The sequence below is a fragment of the Coregonus lavaretus genome (assembly GCF_964263955.1).
Source record: "Coregonus lavaretus genome assembly, chromosome: 33".
Classification (NCBI taxonomy): domain Eukaryota; kingdom Metazoa; phylum Chordata; class Actinopteri; order Salmoniformes; family Salmonidae; genus Coregonus; species Coregonus lavaretus.
The window spans coordinates 24,782,918-24,805,081 of record NC_140020.1 but is presented as its reverse complement, the minus strand read 5'-3'; the positions used below and the strand labels follow the sequence as shown (position 1 = coordinate 24,805,081).

Here is a 22,164-nt window from a genome sequence, read left to right as displayed (position 1 = left end):
CAACAAAGTCAAGGTATTGGAGTGGCCATCACAAAGCCCTGACCTCAATCCTATAGAAAATGTGTGGGCAGAACTGAAAAAGCGTGTGTGAGCAAGGAGGCCTACAAACCTGACTCAGTCACACAAGCTCTGTCAGGAGGAATGGGCCAAAATTCACCCAACTTATTGTGGGAAGCTTGTGGAAGGCTACCTGAAATGTTTGACCCAAGTTAAACAATTTAAAGGCAATGCTACCAAAAACTAATTGAGTGTATGTAAACTTCTGACCCACTGGGAATGTGATGAAATAAATAAAAGCTGAAATAAATCTCTACTATTATTCTGGCATTTCACATTCTTGTGAAGTGGTGATCCTAACTGACCTAAGACAGTGAATTTTTACTAGGATTAAATGTCAGGAATAGTGAAAAACTGAGTTTAAATGTATTTGGCTAAGGTGTATGTAAACTTCCGACTTCAACTGTATATCACAGTAACCACATAAACATGATGTAACAATCCTATAGGCCTCATCTACACAGAACTGCAGAAAAGGTGTGTGTATCTTGAATGTACATTAAATGAACGTGCACATGCTATAGTCTATGGAGATATGCCATTAATAGTAAACGATGATTTATGTATGTTATCCTATTCGCTGACAGAAAGCAGAGCCACTCCACTATACGGAGAAGCATGTGCTCTGGCTCTCCTATCAGTACTAAGGGAAATGCTAAATGCTAAAACATAAGGTCAGAATGGAGCTGGGCTAGCCAAGGGTGGACACTGGACAGACAGCCAAACTCTACTCCTCACCAAATATGGTCAAATCATGACCCAAATATGATCAAAAACAATGTGGTCACAATGATCACGTCTTCGTGGACTTTTAGGTAACGCCATAGCATGGTCAACCACTTTTCTCTATTAGTGTGTTTGAGTTTGAAATATTATGAACAGTTTAGCCTGGGTTTTCCTTGCCTTACTAGGACAAGGCTAGGGCTACATCATGGAAGCTTCTCTCTCCAGCTGAGGCTTATTTAAACTCCCACTTGCCTTTTTCAAACCCCCAACATTCTAGTAACAGCGTGCAGCTGTTGCCTAGCAACAGAGAGCCGAAGCACAGCCGTAGATGTGTATCTATGGCTCAGTGAGAAAGCAAACAGTGGTGTATTTTTCCCTTTCCTCCAAGCCTCTAGCTAGCTAGAGCTTGCTGACAAAGCAGGAGCAGATATTCAAATGTTGCTGCGACTGGTTTGGCTAAATTTAACAACGTCGATATACAGTGTACAACACAGTAATCTTGAATAATTTAATAAACTAAGACTATAATTCAGTCTTCTATGTCTGAGATATAGATAATTTGTCTTTATGTAGTATCATCACAGTTGATATTTGACAATAGATTCAAATCACTGTCACATGACATCAAAATGACATCAGCATTCTATATACACACAATAACAACAGCGATTAAGTTCATGATCTTTTTTTTATTTGAAAAAAAAATTAAAGACTAGCATGTACAACTTGGAATGAATGTAAACTGAACTCAGATGAACAGTCGAAAAGACTCTTGTGCTGCAACTCTTACCTACAGAATGTATACTGCATATATACAGTACACAACAATTTCGCCACACTCTTGTCCGAGTCGAGAAAACAGAAGAAAGAAAAACGCCAGTGAATCTCCCTTAATGCCAGAAAGAGGGACACTCCATCTCAGCAAAAAACAAAGCTCCACCGTAAGACTTTTTATATCCCTCCTCTTCAGGGCAGGGACGCACAAATACCTAAGATGGCCGTCCAAATAACATAACAAAACAAACGAAAAACAAAAGCCAAACATTTTGAAAATGTACTTTTTATCTAACATACAAGTAAGTTCCATTCCACTTTCAGCTTGAATTATAAACCTTCTATCCTTTCATATACCATATCACTAGGGTTCCTCTCCAAATACAAAAAACTGTACCAAACCAACAATACCATACCAACGACACCCCTGTGGAATCAGCACGCTCGGATTGGCTGGAGGGAGTGCTCCAGTCACAAGCTGCATGCATGAAGAACAGAAAACCGAGGAGAAGAAGAGAGAGCGCGAGAGACAGAGAGAGAGAGAGACAGAGAGAGAGAGAGATACAGAGACAGAGACAGAGAGATAGAGAGAGAGATGGCCAGCCCAAACATCACCAGCAAATGGATGGAACGTGGAAGGGGTTCCGGGGTTCCAAATGCCTTGCTTCAGTTTGAAGGTAGTTATTATAGGGTTGTTATATTCATCTTTAAAGTACTGATGCTAAGCTCATCTTTGGGGGGACAGGGTCACCAACCATATCATGCAGATATTTTTTGTATCTTTTTTTCTCTGTGTGGATGGACAGAAGGATATTTTATTTTAACATTCAATTATTTTCTATACAGAAACGGTATGAATAAATGAACATTTCTTTTCCAAGAGGTAAGTAAAACATTTGTGATTTTTTTTTTCTTCTACAAGGGGACAAGGCAGGTTGGCCGAGCTTCACTTTGCAGTCATCATCTGTACAAACTCTGTGAGAGAGAGAGAGAGAGAGAGAGAGAGAGAGAGAGAGAGAGAGAGAGAGAGAGAGAGAGAGAGAGAGAGAGAGAGAGAGAGAGAGAGAGAGAGAGAGAGAGAGAGAGAGAGAGAGAGAGAGAGAGAGAGAGAGAACACAAAGATAAGTAACGTACTATAGCTCATTATGCCCCATTGGCAAAGCGCCAGGCGAGGCAGTCAACTGCTAAATTGTTAAACTGTTTATAAATGTTTTAATCAAGCAGTGGAGGAACAGAATGCACATCATTCTAATTAGTGTCCCGTTTCCAAACGGCTTCCATGTTCATCTCATTAAGCTTATTTGATTAAAAAGTCACTGCAGTGTGAAAACAAGACAATGATGTCCAACCAAAATAAAGAAGGCTTTCAAATGCTTATAGAGTACATATGCTGTTTATGGCACAATAAGAGAGAGTGAGGAAGTAGGGCGCTTTCCAGCCAAGACATATAGACTATTTATTGTGTCAACAGCTCCTTCTAAAAAATGAGCGCATTGTCTTGTGTAATGCACTTAGGGAATAGGAGTGAAAGTGGGGGAGGGGAAAAGAGAGTAGAGTTAAGACTATAAACTGAAAATTATCGACATCGACCATACCGTTCACTTATCGCAGGCATTTTGCTGATATCGTGAAGTTTGAAATGAAATGTGTTTTCTAATATGGGTGATTGTTAATGGGACAATTGATGGATACAACCATCAGACTAGTACTAGTAGTTTAAAGGATATTTTAATTTTTTACTGTGGTGCACATTAAATGTTATAAACGTATCATTCTATTTATTATCACATCAATTCAGGCAATTTATCGCAATATGGATTTTTGTCCATATTTCCCAGCTCTGAGAGAGAAAGAATAGAAAAATAGAGAGGGAGCAAAAGGCTGGTTACGCCTGCTACAGGGCTGTTACAAGCCTGCTACAGGGCTGGCGCTACACGTTACATGTAGCTGGTTCAGCCTGCTGTACAGTGCTGGAAAGGCTGTATAACCAGTCGTAACCACTGCTACATGTAGCTGGCTATACCTCTTACATGTCTGTTACATGTAGCTGGTAATACCTCTTACATGTCTGTTACATGTAGCTGGTAATACCTATTACATGTCTGTGACATGCCTACTACAGGGCTAGCACTGACTTTTACATGTACAGTGCCTTCATAAAGTATTCATACCCCTTGACTTATTCCATATTTGGTTGTGTTACAGCCTGAATTTAAAATTTATACATGGTTTTTGTATTTTTATTTTTTTACCCATCTACACACAATACCCCATAATGACAAAGTGAAAACATGTTTTTAGAAGTTTTTGCAAATGTATTGAAGATGAAATACAGAAATACAGTGGGGGAAAAAAGTATTTAGTCAGCCACCAATTGTGCAAGTTCTCCCACTTAAAAAGATGAGAGAGGCCTGTAATTTTCATCATAGGTACACGTCAACTATGACAGACAAAATGAGATTTTTTTTTCTCCTGAAAATCAGATTGTAGGATTTTTTATGAATTTATTTGCAAATTATGGTGGAAAATAAGTATTTGGTCAATAACAAAAGTTTCTCAATACTTTGTTATATACCCTTTGTTGGCAATGACACAGGTCAAACGTTTTCTGTAAGTCTTCACAAGGTTTTCACACACTGTTGCTGGTATTTTGGCCCATTCCTCCATGCAGATCTCCTCTAGAGCAGTGATGTTTTGGGGCTGTCGCTGGGCAACACGGACTTTCAACTCCCTCCAAAGATTTTCTATGGGGTTGAGATCTGGAGACTGGCTAGGCCACTCCAGGACCTTGAAATGCTTCTTACGAAGCCACTCCTTCGTTGCCCGGGCGGTGTGTTTGGGATCATTGTCATGCTGAAAGACCCAGCCACGTTTCATCTTCAATGCCCTTGCTGATGGAAGGAGGTTTTCACTCAAAATCTCACGATACATGGCCCCATTCATTCTTTCCTTTACACGGATCAGTCGTCCTGGTCCCTTTGCAGAAAAACAGCCTCAAAGCATGATGTTTCCACCCCCATGCTTCACAGTAGGTATGGTGTTCTTTGGATGCAACTCAGCATTCTTTGTCCTCCAAACACGACGAGTTGAGTTTTTACCAAAAAGTTATATTTTGGTTTCATCTGACCATATGACATTCTCCCAATCCTCTTCTAGATCATCCAAATGCACTCTAGCAAACTTCAGACGGGCCTGGACATGTACTGGCTTAAGCAGGGGGACACGTCTGGCACTGCAGGATTTGAGTCCCTGGCGGCGTAGTGTGTTACTAATGGTAGGCTTTGTTACTTTGGTCCCAGCTCTCTGCAGGTCATTCACTAGGTCCCCCCGTGTGGTTCTGGGATTTTTGCTCACCGTTCTTGTGATCATTTTGACCCCACGGGGTGAGATCTTGCGTGGAGCCCCAGATCGAGGGAGATTATCAGTGGTCTTGTATGTCTTCCATTTCCTAATAATTGCTCCCACAGTTGATTTCTTCAAACCAAGCTGCTTACCTATTGCAGATTCAGTCTTCCCAGCCTGGTGCAGGTCTACAATTTTGTTTCTGGTGTCCTTTGACAGCTCTTTGGTCTTGGCCATAGTGGAGTTTGGAGTGTGACTGTTTGAGGTTGTGGACAGGTGTCTTTTATACTGATAACAAGTTCAAACAGGTGCCATTAATACAGGTAACGAGTGGAGGACAGAGGAGCCTCTTAAAGAAGAAGTTACAGGTCTGTGAGAGCCAGAAATCTTGCTTGTTTGTAGGTGACCAAATACTTATTTTCCACCATAATTTGCAAATAAATTCATTAAAAATCCTACAATGTGATTTTCTGGATTTTTTTTCCCTCCATTTGTCTGTCATAGTTGACATGTACCTATGATGAAAATTACAGGCCTCTCTCATCTTTTTAAGTGGGAGAACTTGCACAATTGGTGGCTGACTAAATACTTTTCCCCCCCTAGTATCTCAATAAGTATTCAATACTTTGTAGAAGCAACTTTGGCGGTGATTACAGCTTTGCAGATCTGGATTTTCTCCCATTCTTCCTTGCAGATTTTCTCAAGCTCTGTTAAGTTAGATGGAGAGCGGAGGTGAACCACAATCTTCAAGTCTTTCCACAGATTTTCAATGGGATTCAAGTCTGGGCTTTGGCTGGGCCACTCAAGAACTTTCACATTCTTGTTCTGAAGCCATTCCAGCGTTGCTTTGGCTGTATGCTTGGGATCAGTGTCCTGTTGGAACGGAAATCTGACCGTCTAAGGTAGTTTGGACTCTGAAGAAGGTTCTCATCAAGGATTTGCCTGTATTTGGCTCCATTCATTGTTCCCTCTATCCTTACCAGTCTCCCAGTCTCTGCCGCTGAAAAGCATCCCCATAGCATGACGCTGCCATCACCATGCTTCACGGTAGGGATGGTGTTCGATTGGTGATGAGCTGGCCTGGTTTTCTCCAGACATAGGGCTTTGCATTCAGGCCAAAGAGTAACATTTTTGTCAGACCACAGAATCTTTTGCCGTATGATATCAGTCTTTCACGTGCCTTTTTGCAAACTCCAGGCGTGCTGTCATGTGCCTTTTTCTCAGGAGTAGCATCTGAGAAAAAGCCCAGATTGGTGAAGTGCTGTAGAGACTGTTGTCCTTCTGGCAGGTTCTCCCATCTCAGCCAAGGAATTCTGTAGTTCTGTCAGTGGTCATTGGGCTCTTGGTCACCTCCCTAACCAAGGTCTTTCTTGCCCGGTTGCTCAGTTTGGTCGGACGGCCAGCTCTAGGCAGAGTCTGGGAAGTTCTATCTTTTTTCCAATTTACCAATGATGAAGACCACTGTGCTCTTGGAAACTTTCAACACCAAAAATGTTTTATACCCTTCCCCAGATATACAGTACCAGTCAAAAGTTTGGACATACCTACTCATTCAAGGGTTTTCTTTATTTTTACTATTTTCTACATTGTAGAATACTAGTGAAGACATCAAAACTATAAAATAACACATATGGAATCATGTAGTAACCAAAAAAAGTGTTAAACAAATCAAAATATATTTTATATTTGAGATTCTTTAAAGTAGCCACCCTTTGCAAAGCATTCCAGGTGAAGCTGGTTGAGAGAATGCCAAGAGTGTGCAAAGCTGTCATCAAAGCAAAGGGTGGCTATTTGAAGAATCTCAAATATAAAATCTATTTTGATATGTTTCATACTTTTTTGGTTACTACATCATTCCATATGTGTTATTTCATAGTTTTGATGTCTTCACTACTATTCTACAATGTAGAAAATAGTAAAAATAAAGAAAAACCCTTGAATGAGTAGGGGTGTCCAAACTTTTGACTGGTACGGTATGCCTCATCACAATTCGATCTCGGAGATCTACAGACAGTTCCTTGGACTTCATGGTATAGTTTGTGCTCTGACATGCACATTCGACTGTGGGACCTTATATAGACATGTGTGTTTCTTTCTAAATCATGTCCAAACAATTGAATTGGCCACAGGTAGACGCCAATCAAGTTGTAGTCTCAAGGATGATCAAAGGAAATTGGATGCACCTGAGCTCAATTTGGAGTGTCTTAGCAAAGGGATGTAAATGAGATATTTCTATATTTAATTTTCAATACATCTGCTGAATTGAATACATTTTGAATTCAGGCTGTAACACAACAAAATGTGGAATAAGTCAAGGGGTATGAATACTTTCTAAAGGCACTGTAGCTGGTTACGCCTGCTGTACAGGGTCATGTTCATTAGGTACCAAATGGAAGACAACATACTGAAACAGAGGGACTTCCTAGACTCACATTTTTGTTTTCCATGCAAAATGTTTTGAAACGTTTTCCATTTTGTGCCCCAATGAACACTACCCAGAGCTAGCCTGGAACAACTTCTGTCCTCCTCTTACCTTCATAGTTGACCTGTCCGTCTCCGTTATATTAACTAATAATATCCACTGCCACATGTGGCTGGTTAAGCATACAGGGCTAGGTGTACTGTCCTCTTACCTTCGTAATTGACCTGTCCGTCTCCGTCAATGTCTGCTTCTCTGATCATCTCGTCTACCTCCTCGTCTGTTAACTTCTCCCCCAGGTTTGTCATGACGTGACGGAGTTCTGCTGCGCTGATGTAGCCGTTTCCGTCCTGGAGACACGAGGGAAGAAATCCCATTGGGTGAGAATAGACGGAAAGGCATTCCCATTGGGGAGCAATCAGGATATAAACGAGAGGCAAATCCCCATTGGGCAATGATGAGTGGAGAGGTGAATCCCCATTGGGCAATGAACTGATAATAAAATCCCCATTGGATGGTTAATTATATATATATATATATATATATATATATATATATATATATATATATATATATATATATATATATATATATATATATATATATATATATTCTTAGACAAAGGGTTCTTCGGCTGTCCCCATAGGAGAACCCTTTTTGGTTCCAGGTAGAACCCTTTTTGGTTCCAAGTAGAACCCTTTTTGGTTTCATGTAGAACCCTCTAGGGAAAGGGTTCTACCTGGAACCCCAATAGGGTTCTACCTGGAACCAAAAAGGGTTATTCAAAGGATTCTCCTATGGGGACAGCCAAATAACCCTTTTAGGTTCTAGATAGAACCTTTCTTTCTAAGAGTGTAGCATCACCATAACTGGAAGTTTTGACGATGTGTTTATCAAAAGGTGGGTTTATCTTATGAAAGATGACTGTTATTACTCTCCAAGGATGTGTTAGATAGTAAACATGCAGTACTTTACCTTGTCGAATACCCTGAAGGCTTCACGGATCTCCTCCTCACTGTCCGTGTCCTTCATTTTTCTGGCCATCATGGTCAGGAACTCTGGGAAGTCAATGGTGCCATTGCCTGGATTGGAGATAGGAAACACCCTGTTTAGTTCATTATAACACCCTGTTTAGTTCATTATAACACCCTGTTTAGTTCATTATAACACCCTGTTTAGTTCATTATAACACCCTGTTTAGTTCATTGCAATGATAAGATGCTGATAATAGTAAACATACAGTAAAAAAAAAAAAAAAACAGAACTGTGTATAAATGACAAAAAAGGCTTGTTTATTGACTAGCAATTCTTCATCATCCTATGATGATGAAAGACCCTGAAAAGCCTTTCTGTGAAATAACCTGTTATGTCCTTGCATACAACTCATTCCACTTCCTGCTATAAAAAGCAGTGCACACTGCAGAGTATCCTAGCACTAGACTGTGTGTCTTCCCTCTATACCTCAGGGTAGCCCTGGGAGGATGTTGTAGATGTACACTACACATCTACAGAGACCAGAGGAAGAGGGAGAATCCATCCTCAGTCATCCATAACGCAGACATCTCCTGTGCTGGGCTGGAGTCTGGGGCCAGGCCCCATAAATTACCTCACATCTGCCCCTGACAGAGGGCCTCGCTCTGCCTGGGGAGTCAGTAACCAGGGAGCTTGCTGCCTCCTTCACCTTGACATAGCCTCTAACCATCTCTCATCCTTCTCTCTAACCAGGCCTCACAGGGTATGTGGGTCACAGGAAGCTGCTGAGGGGAGGATGGCTCATAGTAAAGGCTGGAATGGAGTAAATGGAATGGTATCAAACACATGGAAACCATATGATACTGTTCCATTTATTCCAGCCATTACTATGAGCCCATCCTCCCCAATAAAGGTGCCACCGGCCTCCTGTGGTGTGGGTTCATCTGTGGTGGATGAATGGATGGATGTTGGTGGCAGCCATGGGATCTCTCACACACAGCCCCTAACCACCTCAACAACCAAGCCACTCAGGATGTGGTTAGAATTAGGGTTAGGAAAAAATGGGATTTTAATGGAAATCAATTTTAGGTCCCCACTAGGACAGTAAAACATATGCTGTGTGTGTGTGTGTGTGTGCCGTTCAGCAAGATAGAAATTCATCAACACACTAGGAAGCTCGGGATGTGCGGGGGTGGCGGAGGTAGGGGGATGGTAATGATTAAGGGCAGTTAAAAATAAAACGTCATGATTTGTTGTTGCTGCCTGCTGGGATTGAGGGAAGGTCAGAGATTCCGCTGGATTAACCCCGCGTGGAGTAGAGTGTGTGCTGTGTGCTGTTTGCGTGCGCTGTGTGTGTGGAGTGGAGGATGGGTGGGGCTGGTGGTACTGGGATTAACCAGGGAAGAGGAGATCTCCCTGTAAGCAGGGCTGTAACAACAGCAGAGTAGAAAGCATAATGTGATGGTGATCTAATGGCCGCGGGCTAGCGATCTCAAGACCTTACACACAGAGACATGGACATACAGAGACACACAGAGACACACAGAGAGGGAGACGAGATACAGAGAGACGCACAGACTCTGGGCCAGCAGCACAAGCACATCAGCCCCAATCAGAGAGCAGAGACAGCCTGTGTGTGTGTGTGTGTGTGTGTGTGTGTGTGTGTGTGTGTGTGTGTGTGTGATGAGCCACTTTGCAGCCAGGCAGGGCCTGAAAACACACTACTGGAAGAACAATCAAGAGGAAGAGGAGGAGGCCTGGAGTAACAGAGCAGCCTGATCACTAGCAATAGACGGCGATTTTGGACGTTTGAAAAGGTCCTGAGAACGTCGATATATATGCTTTCATCGGTGCTCACAAAAAAACAAAAGCAAAAATGATTGCCCAGCACGAACCCGTGATACTCGGAGCCGGAGTGCGCTTCTTAGACTACTGCACCACCGCAGTTCCAAATGCTCTCGCAAGCCATGAGAATACTTGATAGTTGATGTTTTTCATTATTTTGTTTTAAGCCTTCCCCGAACCATAGACCTAACCTTAAGGACTCGGAATTAATACCTAAACTTAACCCTTTGAGTTGTTTCTGTTTTAACCCTGTAAGCATGCGAAATTAACCCTGTAACCACTCTGAATTAATGCGTCAAAAATAGACTTTCATCCATAATAGGTTGAATTCCGAAAGGAAACTATGGGTGTTTATCAAAATGCATACTACCGTGCTCCAAGCACGCAAATTGGAGCACGGGAGGGTTGGAGTATGAGTCCAAATCAAAGTATGCGAAGAAACGGAGCACGGAGGGCACATCGAAGACGTACTCTTTTTGTACATATTTTGAAGCATGCATCGATGCAAGCTTCAGCGGAAAGTATGCACAGAAATATGACGCAGCAACGTAAAAAATGTGGCAACATTTATTGAAATCAATGGCGCCCATTATTTGAGCTAAAGCGAGAGAAAATAAATTCTGACTTCAGAATGAAATGTTGCCCATTCACATCTCATGTTGCCTGACTACAATATTTATCTTGATACATTAATAAATACATGCTGTGTTCAAATTGGCATGGTTACCTGCTACAATACCCACTGCAGTGTGCGTAGGTCGCAAGTCCATTGTACGTCAATCGGGCTAACTGGCTAGCTACTACTGTTAGCTAGCCAGATAGCCACAAATAATTGTTAGCTAGCTACCCACAAAGAATTGACATCTACGTTGCATAACATTAGTTTTAGCCTGTTAAACTATCCGTTTAGCTAGATTATTATGAGTCACATATATATGATAGGCCTTCAGAAATGTTTCATACCCCTTGATTTATTCCACATTGTTGTGTTGCAGCCTCAATTCAAAATTGATTAAATAGATTTTTTTGTGCAAATGTATTGAAAATGAAATACAGAAACGTCTCATTTACATAAGTATTCACACCCCTGAGACAATACTTTGTAGAAGCACCTTTGGCAGCGATTAAAGCTGTGAGTCTCCCTGTGTAAGTCTCTAAGAGCTTTCCACACCTGGATTGTGCAACATTTGTCCATTATTCTTTTAAGCTCTGTCAAATTGGTTGTTGATCATTGCTAGACAACCATTTTCAGGCCTTGTCATAGATTTTCAAGTATATTTAAGTCAAAACTGTAACTCGGCCACTCAGGAACATTTACTGTCTTCTTGGTAAGCAACTCCAGTGTAGATTTGGCTTTGTATTTTAGGTTATTGTCATTTCATTTTTCATTTCATTTCATTCTGCAGAAAGGTGAATTCACCTCCCAGTGTCTGGTGGAAAGCAGACTGAACCATGTTTTCATCTAGGATTTTGCCTGTGCTTAGCTCCATTCTGTTTCTTTTTTTATCCTGATAAACTCCCCAGTCTTTAACTATTACAAGCATACCCATAACATGATGCAGCATACCCATAACATGATGCAGCCACCACTATCCTTGAAAATATGGAGAGTGTACTCAGTAATATGTTGTATTGGATTTGCCCAAACATACCTATTTGTATTCAGGACTAAAAGTGAATTGCCACATTTTTTGCAGTATTACTTTAATGCTTTGTTGCAAACAGGATGCATGTTTTGGAATATTTGTATTCTGTACAGACTTCCTTCTTTTCACTCTGTCAATTAGGTTAGAATTGTGGAGTAACTACAATGTTGTTGATCCATCCTCAGTTTTCTCCTATCACAGCCATTAAACTCTGTAACTGTTTTAGAGTCACCATTGGCCTTATGGAAGGACGCCTGTATCTTTGTAGTGACTGGGTGTATTGATACACCATCCAAAGTGTACTTAATAACTTCACCCTGCTCAAAGGGTTAGGCATTGGAATACCTCCCTGGTCTTTGTGGTAGAATCTGTTTGAAATTCACTGCTCAACAAAGGCTTTACAGATAATTGAATGTGTGAGGTACAGAGATGAAGTAGTCATTCAAAAATCATGTTGAACACTATTATTGCACACAGAGTGGTCCATGCAACTTATGTGTAAGCACATTTTTACTCCTGAACTTATTTAGGCTTGCCATAACAAAAGGGGTTGAATACTTATTGACTCAAGACATTTCAGCTTTTCATTTTAAATTAATTTGTAAAGATTTCAAAAAACATAATTCCACTTTGACATTATGGGGTATTGTGTGTAACACAACAAAATGTGGAAAAAGGGGTGTGAATACTTTCTGAAGGCACTGTATGAAGTAAAACGTTTACGTTGTGTATATCTTGTTTAGTCTCTATTGCCACTGTCTTGGCTGGAAGATGGTTCAGTGAATGGGTAAGTCCATAGTAAGTCAATAGGCCTAGCTAGCTACCCACAAAGAATTGAAATCTACCTTGCATTAGTTTTAGGTTGTTTTTTCCTGTTAAACCAGCTGGCTAGCTAGAACGTCCTCTGAGAATGCACTCAGAACATGAGTGTGGAGTACGGTAGTATGCATATTGAGAAACACCCTATGAGATCTTGCTGCAGCGAGAGTTGGCTGACTGACTCCAGGGCCTGACTCTGCCAGGCTTGACATACGAGAAGGAGCGATGGAGTGGGTGGGAGAGATGGAGAGTGGGAGATGAGGAGGAGAGAGGGAACGAGTGGGAGATGGTACAATTATACTGTATATAAGAGCCACTGCTGACGCAAACTATAGGAGGCAGACTCATTCTACGGTCTATGAGGACATTCATTCCTTAGCCTAGCATTATTTCCCCATAGCTTTTCCTAGGCAAGGCGGACCGGCCCCTAAGACAACATCCAGGGCTGCAAAATGTTCCATTGAAACCAATGAAGTCCAAATATTTTTCACACTTGGGCAACAGAGATTGGTGGGGAGGGATCAAACCCGGAGAACCAATGATAGGGCAACACAAACACCACTTCAGAGCCCAAACAAGAGTCCTCTTCCTCGCTCCTCTCCCAGAGACCAACAGCACAGCTCTCTGGGGTAAAGCTAACCTCATTCTCTCCCTCCGTCATCCACTCTGCTTGTTTAGTAAATAATCTGTGGCCCTGCTGTTGACATCACTATGAGGGTACGGAATGTACAAAGCGGAGAGGGGAGTGGGAGATGAGAAGAGAGGAGATACTGAATGTACAGAGTGAAACGCAGAGCAGATCGGAGAAGAGGTTATGGAATTCGTTTTATTTTCCATTACTAGCTTCATCGCTGTCTGACCCAGACTGCCTAAACCAGAGAGAAAACGCTGTACAGATAACTAGACAGGACAGAGAGAACAGATAGAGAGAACAGAGAGATAGAGGGGGGGACTTCGGATAGATACAGCGAGCCGAGCCAAACCGTGGTGAGATCGATCAATATGTCTGCAATCGATACGGCCCCATTTACCAAAAACCTTTAAGCTGGCAGGGCATCACCGGGGTTTAGGAGGCTAGGCCTGGTCGCCTAGACGACTGACAGGTTTAATTTCCAACATTGTTAAGAGTCAAGGACACTGCCGACCGACTCCCACCATGGTCACTCTCATTCTTAATGACTCAAAGTGCATCCCAAATGGCACCCCCTATGGGCCCTGGTCAAATGTAGTGCACTATAAAGGGAATAGGGTGCAATTTGGGATTAACCCTCAGTCGCAGTTGATTCAGCCATAACTATTTAGGCAGGAGTCAGTTGTGTTGATAAGTTGACAGGGGTCTTGAAGACTTGTCACTCACCATAGTGCTCTTAGTGCGAAAGCTGACATTGAGACAGTAATCTGCTTGTCCTTCAGGCAGGTAACAGTGAAGTCATAAGACATTGAGGGACTGTTTGACAGGCAGTGAGTGACTGAACTGCATAGGCTAAGCTCTAAAAGGGGACAGACCGTGCTAAACGAATATGTTGAGATCATGCAACTGCATTCTGCTTTGGTCAGTTTATGGTGTGGAACTCACAATGACTACAGGTTTAGTCGCCTTTTGATGATGCACGTGTTTGCGCAAGTTTCCCTGTTTGAGCTTCTTATCCCCATTATTATTTTATTTTTTACCAATCAGGTGTGCCAACTCCAGCTTCCGGTGACTGTCCCAATCAGATATTTTACTCACCGTCAGCGTCGACCTCGTTGATCATGTCCTGCAGCTCAGCCTCTGTGGGGTTCTGTCCCAGCGACCTCATCACGGTGCCCAGCTCTTTGGTCGTGATGGTGCCGTCGCCATCCTTGTCGAATAAGGAGAACGCCTCCTTGAACTCTGTGAGGAGGGAGGGAGGAGAATGAAAGATGGGGTTACGTTAAGTCAGTATTTCCTACTGGTGTGTGGGTCAGACTCAGTCAGGCCCTCTTGGGCTGTGGCTCAAGCTTTGGTTGGGGGATGGGTAACATTTACACTAAGCTATTCTTAAGGGAGGTTGTAAAGGGTTTATAGACAGTTAATTACTAGTTAATAAGATGCAGTTCAAGAGAGACCTACAGCTAAAGGTATGTGTTGGAAGTTTAGTGTAGAATTAATGGTCTTTGATACTTTTTTCAAATCAATATGTGCTAGGCATATATATGTGATTTTAATATTGAAGGGCCATAAGAAACCACTCCAGAGCAAGATGTTTGAAGTGTACTGCTGAAGACAAGACCGAATTAGCCTGGGACCCAGTAGCATTGGCTAATTAGCCACCGAGGGGTTTAGAGATCTAACTGAAGAGAATAACAGAGAGAGTAGTAGCTAGTTATCACTGGCCCAAATCACACACACATCAAATGAGAAGATTCTATTTCATTCCAGTTATTTCAGACAAGAACATGGCTGAAGTCAATGGACAGTGACAGTAAAAAATAAGCTCCTGTATTTTTTCCTTATGTTATATGTAATGTGTGTGTGTGTGCGCGTACATCCATTGGTGTGTGCATGCCCTGTATGTGTATGTGTACTGTTCATTAATTTGTCAAACGTGTTAAAAGCATGCTAAAGAGGGTGATTACTCAGTCGTTCCTACCTGCAATCTGTTCCTCTGTTAGTTGATCGGCCTGAGGGTAAAACATTAAGGAGAGAGAAAAACAGTCAGTCAGTCACTCAGTCACTAAATCCCAAACACCAAACGACTTAGTCATTCTCTCCTGGCTGTCGCCTGCCTCCGTGGATGTTCCAACACCCCACAGTGAGGACATTGTTCAGGGGACAGACTCACTCAGGGCTTCCTACAGCCCAGTGACTTGGATGGGGAACCGGAATGTCCCCAACCTTGTTCCAGAGACTACCTTGGGTCATTTTCAGTGGACACAAACATGTTTTTGAAAACAGAAAAAGAGTGCCCTCTCTTGTTGCCAAGGTCATGTAGTAGACTACCACCTCTGTTTCTAAATGTTTTTCCTCCCTACTGAACACTACCCAGGTAGAATAACCTGTTTTGTACCTACTGGTCATGGCCCTGGCCTGATGTTAGCTGAAAATGCTAATGGAGTGTGTTCAGTTGTTCTGGTCTCCCTGACTCCCTCCCAGCATGTTCCCTGTTCTCGGTTAGCCCTATTTTAATGACTCCGGTGAGTCAGAGGCGCTTTAATGAGTGTGTGTGTGTGTGTGTGTGTGTGTGTGTGTGTGTGATGACTTGGCAGCACTCCTCTACAGTGGGCCCACAGATGGATGAAGTCTTGACACACACAGGGCCTCAGGTTTCAAACAAACACTCACACACAGCAACAGCAACGTAGGTCTTACAACACTGTGTGTGTAAATGGTAAATCCCGCAGGTACCGTGCCAGATTGGCAAAACATGCTTATGATTATGGCTACAAACCACTGACGTAATGCTGAGTGCCTGCTGCTGGCACGGGGGGGGGGGGGAAACAGGAACACACTCTAATTGGCATTTCCCTCTATGCCAATAGTTTCCATCACCAGCTTTCCTGTGAATTAGTCACATAGCAACCAGTTCAGTTCTGTCCCAAAGCAGACCAAATATCCTATAGTACAGTAGATATGTGTAGGCTTTACAGACATCTGTGTAGTTTGTTTTGTAGATGCTCTTTAACTTAGGCTGATAGCAAAATACTCTCTCTACATGGCTCTGATGCTATATCGCTGGCCTAGGTCGATACGTCCAGTGCGATGGTTAACTTCACCAGGCTAAATTAAATTAGCTGACGTGATTCAATAAGCGGCCGACAATAGGCTTTGCTTTCCTCTCCTCCCTCTTCCTGTCAGAGATCAATTATTTTACACTGTAGGGTGGGGTTAATGAACGAATGGACATTGGCCGTGGCCTCTCTTCCGCCCTACAACTCATGTCTCTCATCCCTCACCCTGTTATCTCTCCCTCTCTCCTTCTGAAGGGTGGGGCATCGGGTGGGTTCAGTGGCAGAGCTCCTGTGGCTGTTTCCCAGACAGCGGGGCCTCACCGTGCTGCTGCGCGACCAGGCCTTCTCCAGCCCTTCCGTTCCCTTTTCATGACTGGGCCTCACAGTGCTGCTGCGCGACCAGGCCTTCTCCAGCCCTTCAGTTCCCTTGGCAGCACTGGGGCTGCCTGGAACTCCTACTACAGGCCTTTCCCCTCTGGGGCTCCCGCTCTCTCACTCCTTCTCTCTTTTGGCCAGTCTTGCTGGAAGGCAACAGGGGCTTGGTGGATGTAGCAACCTGCTGGTAGGCAGCAAAGTACTGCTGAATTTAGACAACACAGAACCACCCCACCCGCTACACGCACACACACGTCTGTGCCCAGGAAACTCCCTCTGAGTCACCATTTCCTATGGAATTGAGTGTTATTGTGCAAGCATTCAGGCCAGCTTGAGAGAGAAGGGTGTTTGTGGAGGCGTTCCTGCCTGGCATGAGTGGGACAACCACTCCCACTGTCCAACCATGTCCCTCTGTCCAACCACTCCCACTGTCCAACCATGTCCCTCTGTCCAACCACAGCATGGAACTAGAGACAGGACTCGTTAGTTCACTAGACCAACAGGTAGCCTATTGTTCTGGTGTCTGTCTGTAGGCTACACAACAGGCTTACAGCAGTAGCCTACAGAAGAAACTAGTTAGACTAGTTTCTGCTATGCAGTCCACCACTCTTCATAAACATCATTTACAAGGCAGGCAGGTATTATCCTAGTGTCTTTAGTCTACAGGTTTACAGTGTAGCCTACAGTAGAGTAGGTAGCATCAGTGAGGCACCATATATGGACTTCCTACCCCTAAAGTGTATGAATATGACTCATAACAAAGGAAACCCAGGGCCATACTATATGTATGAGCACACACACACACACACATTTGTCCTGGGAAGCTTTTGAGCTCATATGTGCTGAGCGCCTCTTCTCTTTCAGTCTGGACAAAAGATGAGGAGGGGAGGGCGTCACCATCAACACCATCACCAGTAGGCTAGGGCTAGGGCACCATACTGACCTGATTGGTGGGTTGAGTTTTGGGTTGGGTTCATTAGGACACACAGGAAAAATTTAAAACATTTTAAAAACGAAAATTAGCATTTCTTATTGGATGAGTCCATGTAGTCCCTCCTAATTTTTCAGTCTGTTTGCTGCCTAATGAACACAACCCTGATAGCAGTTTACAGGCTGACTCATCCAGGCCAGGACAGGGCCATTTGCCAAGCAAATCAATTATTCAATGCTCTGGATCAGATGTCCTCTAAGTTACTAAACATGCACCAGCAACAAAGGCCGGAACAGGAACAGGATAGGTCCGCTTATGCTTATACTACTTACTTGATACTTCCATCTCAATAGAGATACACGGTTTCTACTTCAATAGCTGTATTATGTTGGAGTGTACGGTAGGCCTGAACAGGGGTTTACTCACAGATTTAACTTTTCAAAAAGGGCGATACGCAATTTATTCTCCAATTACTACACTGGTGTGCAACATGAAACATACTGCATGCAGCAGTTCGATACTATATGGTATAGATATTTGATCGCACAGAGAAAAATGTCTGTATTGACTCCCCCAGAGCTATGAATGATCCATAGGGCTGATAATCAATAGATCATGAATATATTGATTGGGAGAGACCTTGCCCTTCTTCAACACACCCTGCTTCATCACTTCAACTGGATGACTTATCTTGGCATGACTTTGAGAGATGCTTTTAGAGCTTGATGCAGAAGACACATTTCGGTTGAATGCATTCAGTGGTACAACTGACTAGGTATCCCCCTTTCCCTTTCTATGGAAATGAATGAACTCAATTTCGACAGTTGGAAATTGTGTGTGAGCTGTTTGATCATTGACAGTTATACAGTTAAGTTCGAAACACATTGCTGATTTAGTCTAACAATAATTCCCATAAAATATAACTTTGTAGCTGCTCAATTATGTAATAAGGATGACATTAAACATCAATCAAATACTTTATTCTGCATTTGAAGGAATACAAAAACAGACCCAAGACTGAACAGTTGTTGATGTTCTTGCCTAGGCTACTGAGTATGCTTTTCTATTTGACAGAGAGCTTCTGGGACTCGATGAAACGACAATCACAGCATTTGCAAAAGACAACCTAATCAGGCGGCGTTACAATGAGATAAACGGAGCGTGAAGAAGGCGAAACTTTGTAACTACTGTACTGTAGAACGCCAGAGGGCGGAATTATATAAAATGTTGCAATTTTTCAGATTCCCCCACTTGAGGGAGATGGACGATTTCCGTTGCGGATCACAGGCGATTTATTGCTGCAATTCGCATTATGGTTGGTCCATCAGACAGAGCGCGATGATGCAATATGTAAAAAATGCAGCTAATAACGAGCCATGGAATGGGCTAATTTGCCTCAAAATGGGATGTATTTTATTCAGTATCATATAGGAGTTGATACAACTAGATTGCCAATTAATAAAACGTGTTGAGACATATCTTACATGTGCCAAAAATGTCAGCAATAGCGTAGCTAAAAGGGCTTGTCAGCATTACCCCATATTTGCCAGTGCGCTTTCCTATTCCATCCAACACACTATAATCTGAAATGTAATCACTTTAGCTACAGAATTATGCTGTAATCATCTAGCAACTTGCTAGTTATCCCAATGCTATTAATCTGATTTTCGAATTAATTAAATCTGCACCGTGCAGCCTCGAGCCAGCAACATGCCCGGATATAGCCATCGAGCCAACTACTATGCCGTAAGAATTGCGCAGTTATCGCGGAATCCCGCTCCATTTTGTGTGTTTCATCCCGTTCATGTACACCTCAGCGGTTGCATAGCCCCAGAAAATGTTCGTCCAAATAGAATCAACTCGCCCTCTTAAAACTAAAGATTACATATCCCATGCAATTATATAACAGTTGCAAAATAACACCCTTTTTGATCACCCTAATTTAATTCCTGGTAAGATCAAATGCTGTAAACCTATATGAATGAATAGCAAAATAGTGGAATTCCCCATATCTTGACTCTCTTCCATTTCTCAATACATCGTGGCATTAAATGCATTGACACATTTCCTAAAAATGAATCAAAAATATAATACATACCATGTTTGATGGATCTGGGCTGATTGTCTATGAACCAGACAACGAGTGTGCTCGTTCCTTAGATGGAGTTTCCAGCGGGATGGAGGTGTGTCGCCGTGGTGGTGAGAATGGGGACTATGTATCCCTCCGCGACACTAGCCCAGCCTGTTCACTCACTTCCTTATTTCTCCAACCTCAGATACTGGCTAACCCAAGCCCCTCCCACTACAGGACGGAGACACGCCAATCACAGCACAGCTCTGCCTCTACCGTAGCATACTGTAGTACAGCAGGCCTGGGTTGTATTCATTCCGCAGATTCTGTTGCAAAACGTGTCTTAAACGTAAGCAAACGCAACTAAACTGGGAGGGACCTACCTACATTTGTCCAATGGAAACTCTCGTTTTTCTGTTTGCTTCCGTTTGGAAACAATTTCAGTAATGAATACTCCTCTACTGTGCACATCCCCCAATTCAATTATTATTTTTCCATAGGCACAGGAGGCTGCTGAGGGGAGGACGGCTCATAATAATGGCTGGAATGGAGTGAATGGAATGTGTTCGATACCATTCCATTGATTCCATTCCAGCCATTACTATGAGCCTGTCCTCCCCAATTAAGGTGCCACCAGCCACCTGTGTAGCATAGATAGATAGACAGTTCTCTCTGCTACCACACAGCAAGCGGTACCTGCATTGACACTTTTTGCACTAACTCGTTTGACTCATCACATACGCTGCTGCTACTGTTTATTATGTATCCTGTTACCTAGTGACATTATCCCTACCTACAGACAGTATATGTACATACAGTATGTACCTCAATTACCTCGTACCCCTGCACATCGACTCGGTAACTGGAATCCCATGTCTATAGCTACGTTATCATTAGTCATTGTGTATTTATTCCTCATGTTATTTTTTCTATTATTTCTATTTTTTTCTCTCTGCATTGTTGGGAAGGGCCCGTAAGTAAGCGTTTCACTGTTAGTCTACACCTGTTGTTTACAAAGCATGTGACAAATACATTTGATTTGATAGCAGGTGCAACTCTCCATACACTGGGGGCAACAACAGCCAAGAACATTATAAAAGTCACCAGGGTCATTGTAGATATGCCCTTTCATGTAATTTTTATTATAGGCATATAAAATATAGGCACATCTCATCCAAGTCTAAATAACCATTTAGCTATGAAGTTTTCCTTGAGTAATAGATACCTGTGCCCACATTGGTTGACGACCACTCAAGCATGAGGATAGATGATAGGGGAATCTCCAAACACCCTTTAGTGTCATATTGGTGCAAAATAATAATTTATCACACTACAGCAAATGTGTCAGTGAATAATAGAGACATTCTTTCCGCATTAGTATCATTATGACTATCTATGATACTGTATTTCGAAGGGCCATAAAATCAAACTAAACTTAGATCTCTATTCTAGCTGCACAGAACTTCTACATTGAACTATTTCACTGCAGCGGAAGGATACTACTGGTGTATAAAGACCATACCTGGTTGACGCTGGAGAATTTTGCAATGCTGGTATGTGACGCTGCCTCTGATTGGTTAGAGCAGACCCGCAATATTATACACTATGTATTGGGCGCAATTATTGGCTAGGTCGGATCTGCATTGCACCAGGCAGTAGCGCTTGATGGAAAACCCATAAATATAACAAAGTTAAAACAAATGCGATTTAGGGCCGTTGCTTGTCCAAACGGCACATTTTAATCCTGTAGATTTTGTTCTAGATGGATATGTAATTGTGGTTTACTGAAAGCTTTGGAAATGTTAGTATTTTGTGACAGAAGAGAGGATCTATCGGGCTGACAAGTGGTGCTGAGACTCGATGCTGGGAGGTGCAAGTATTTCCATTGGATGATATGCAACCTACTAGAAAGTATTTCTAAATGACGCGAAATTTAAGAATGGAGCATCGTTGCGGTGGTGTAAATACATGTAATGGGGCAAAAGCTGCAACACTGCTCTCTATGTTTTATTTTAACAGTTTTGCCTTCATAATAGACAGTATCAGTATGTTGTATTTGTTGCTTTTTTTGTAAATTCAACCCATAGCCTAGTGAGTTGATAAGGCTAAATATGAAATGTTTTCAAGGAAAGCTATTTTAAGGATTTATCATAGGTTACAGTAGTTTATAACTGTGGAAATGTTGTGTTCAATTGGTGAAAACAAATATCAGATTTTATGCGATATTCGTTGTCCAAGAAGTGTGACCAGCCTTATACTCATGTCCAGTTTATTTTGTCAGTGTGCTTATTATAAAAACACGCACCGTAGGCGCCACCTAGTGGGTAATGATGAGAATGCCTCTCCCTCTGGCCACAGAGAAATCCAGCTTCAAACCCAATCAGTTCCAGTCTGTCAGAACATTAATTAAAGTATTTGAATAATCTATGAAGTCTTTAAGAAGTCTCTGCCTGCAATGAAGGTTGTTAAAGTCACCCTCAAAACATTAGAAGTCAAT

At 42.4% G+C, this 22,164-nt stretch overlaps 1 protein-coding gene across 1 annotated transcript; it reads right to left on the bottom strand.

The window, feature by feature from the left end:
• Positions 1-1,452: 1,452 nt before the first annotated feature.
• Positions 1,453-19,848, bottom strand: LOC311108266 (calmodulin-1). The gene is made up of 6 exons (XM_084150889.1): positions 19,695-19,848; positions 15,213-15,243; positions 14,330-14,473; positions 8,294-8,400; positions 7,533-7,668; positions 1,453-2,532 (listed from the first exon to the last, which is right to left on the bottom strand). Exons 1-6 carry the CDS (start codon positions 19,695-19,697, stop codon positions 2,504-2,506), a joined length of 450 nt encoding a protein of 149 aa, XP_084007015.1. The 5' UTR covers positions 19,698-19,848; the 3' UTR covers positions 1,453-2,503.
• Between the last annotated feature and the right edge of the window lie 2,316 nt (positions 19,849-22,164).

Bases quoted from the DNA above. Each gene is read 5' to 3' on its own strand.
- LOC311108266 (XM_084150889.1), bottom strand. The intron at 14,474-15,212 runs GTAGGAACGACT...CCCTCCTCACAG, and splicing joins AACAGAGGAACAGATTGCAG to AGTTCAAGGAGGCGTTCTCC. The intron at 8,401-14,329 runs GTGAGTAAAATA...TCTCCAATCCAG, and splicing joins CAACGAGGTCGACGCTGACG to GCAATGGCACCATTGACTTC.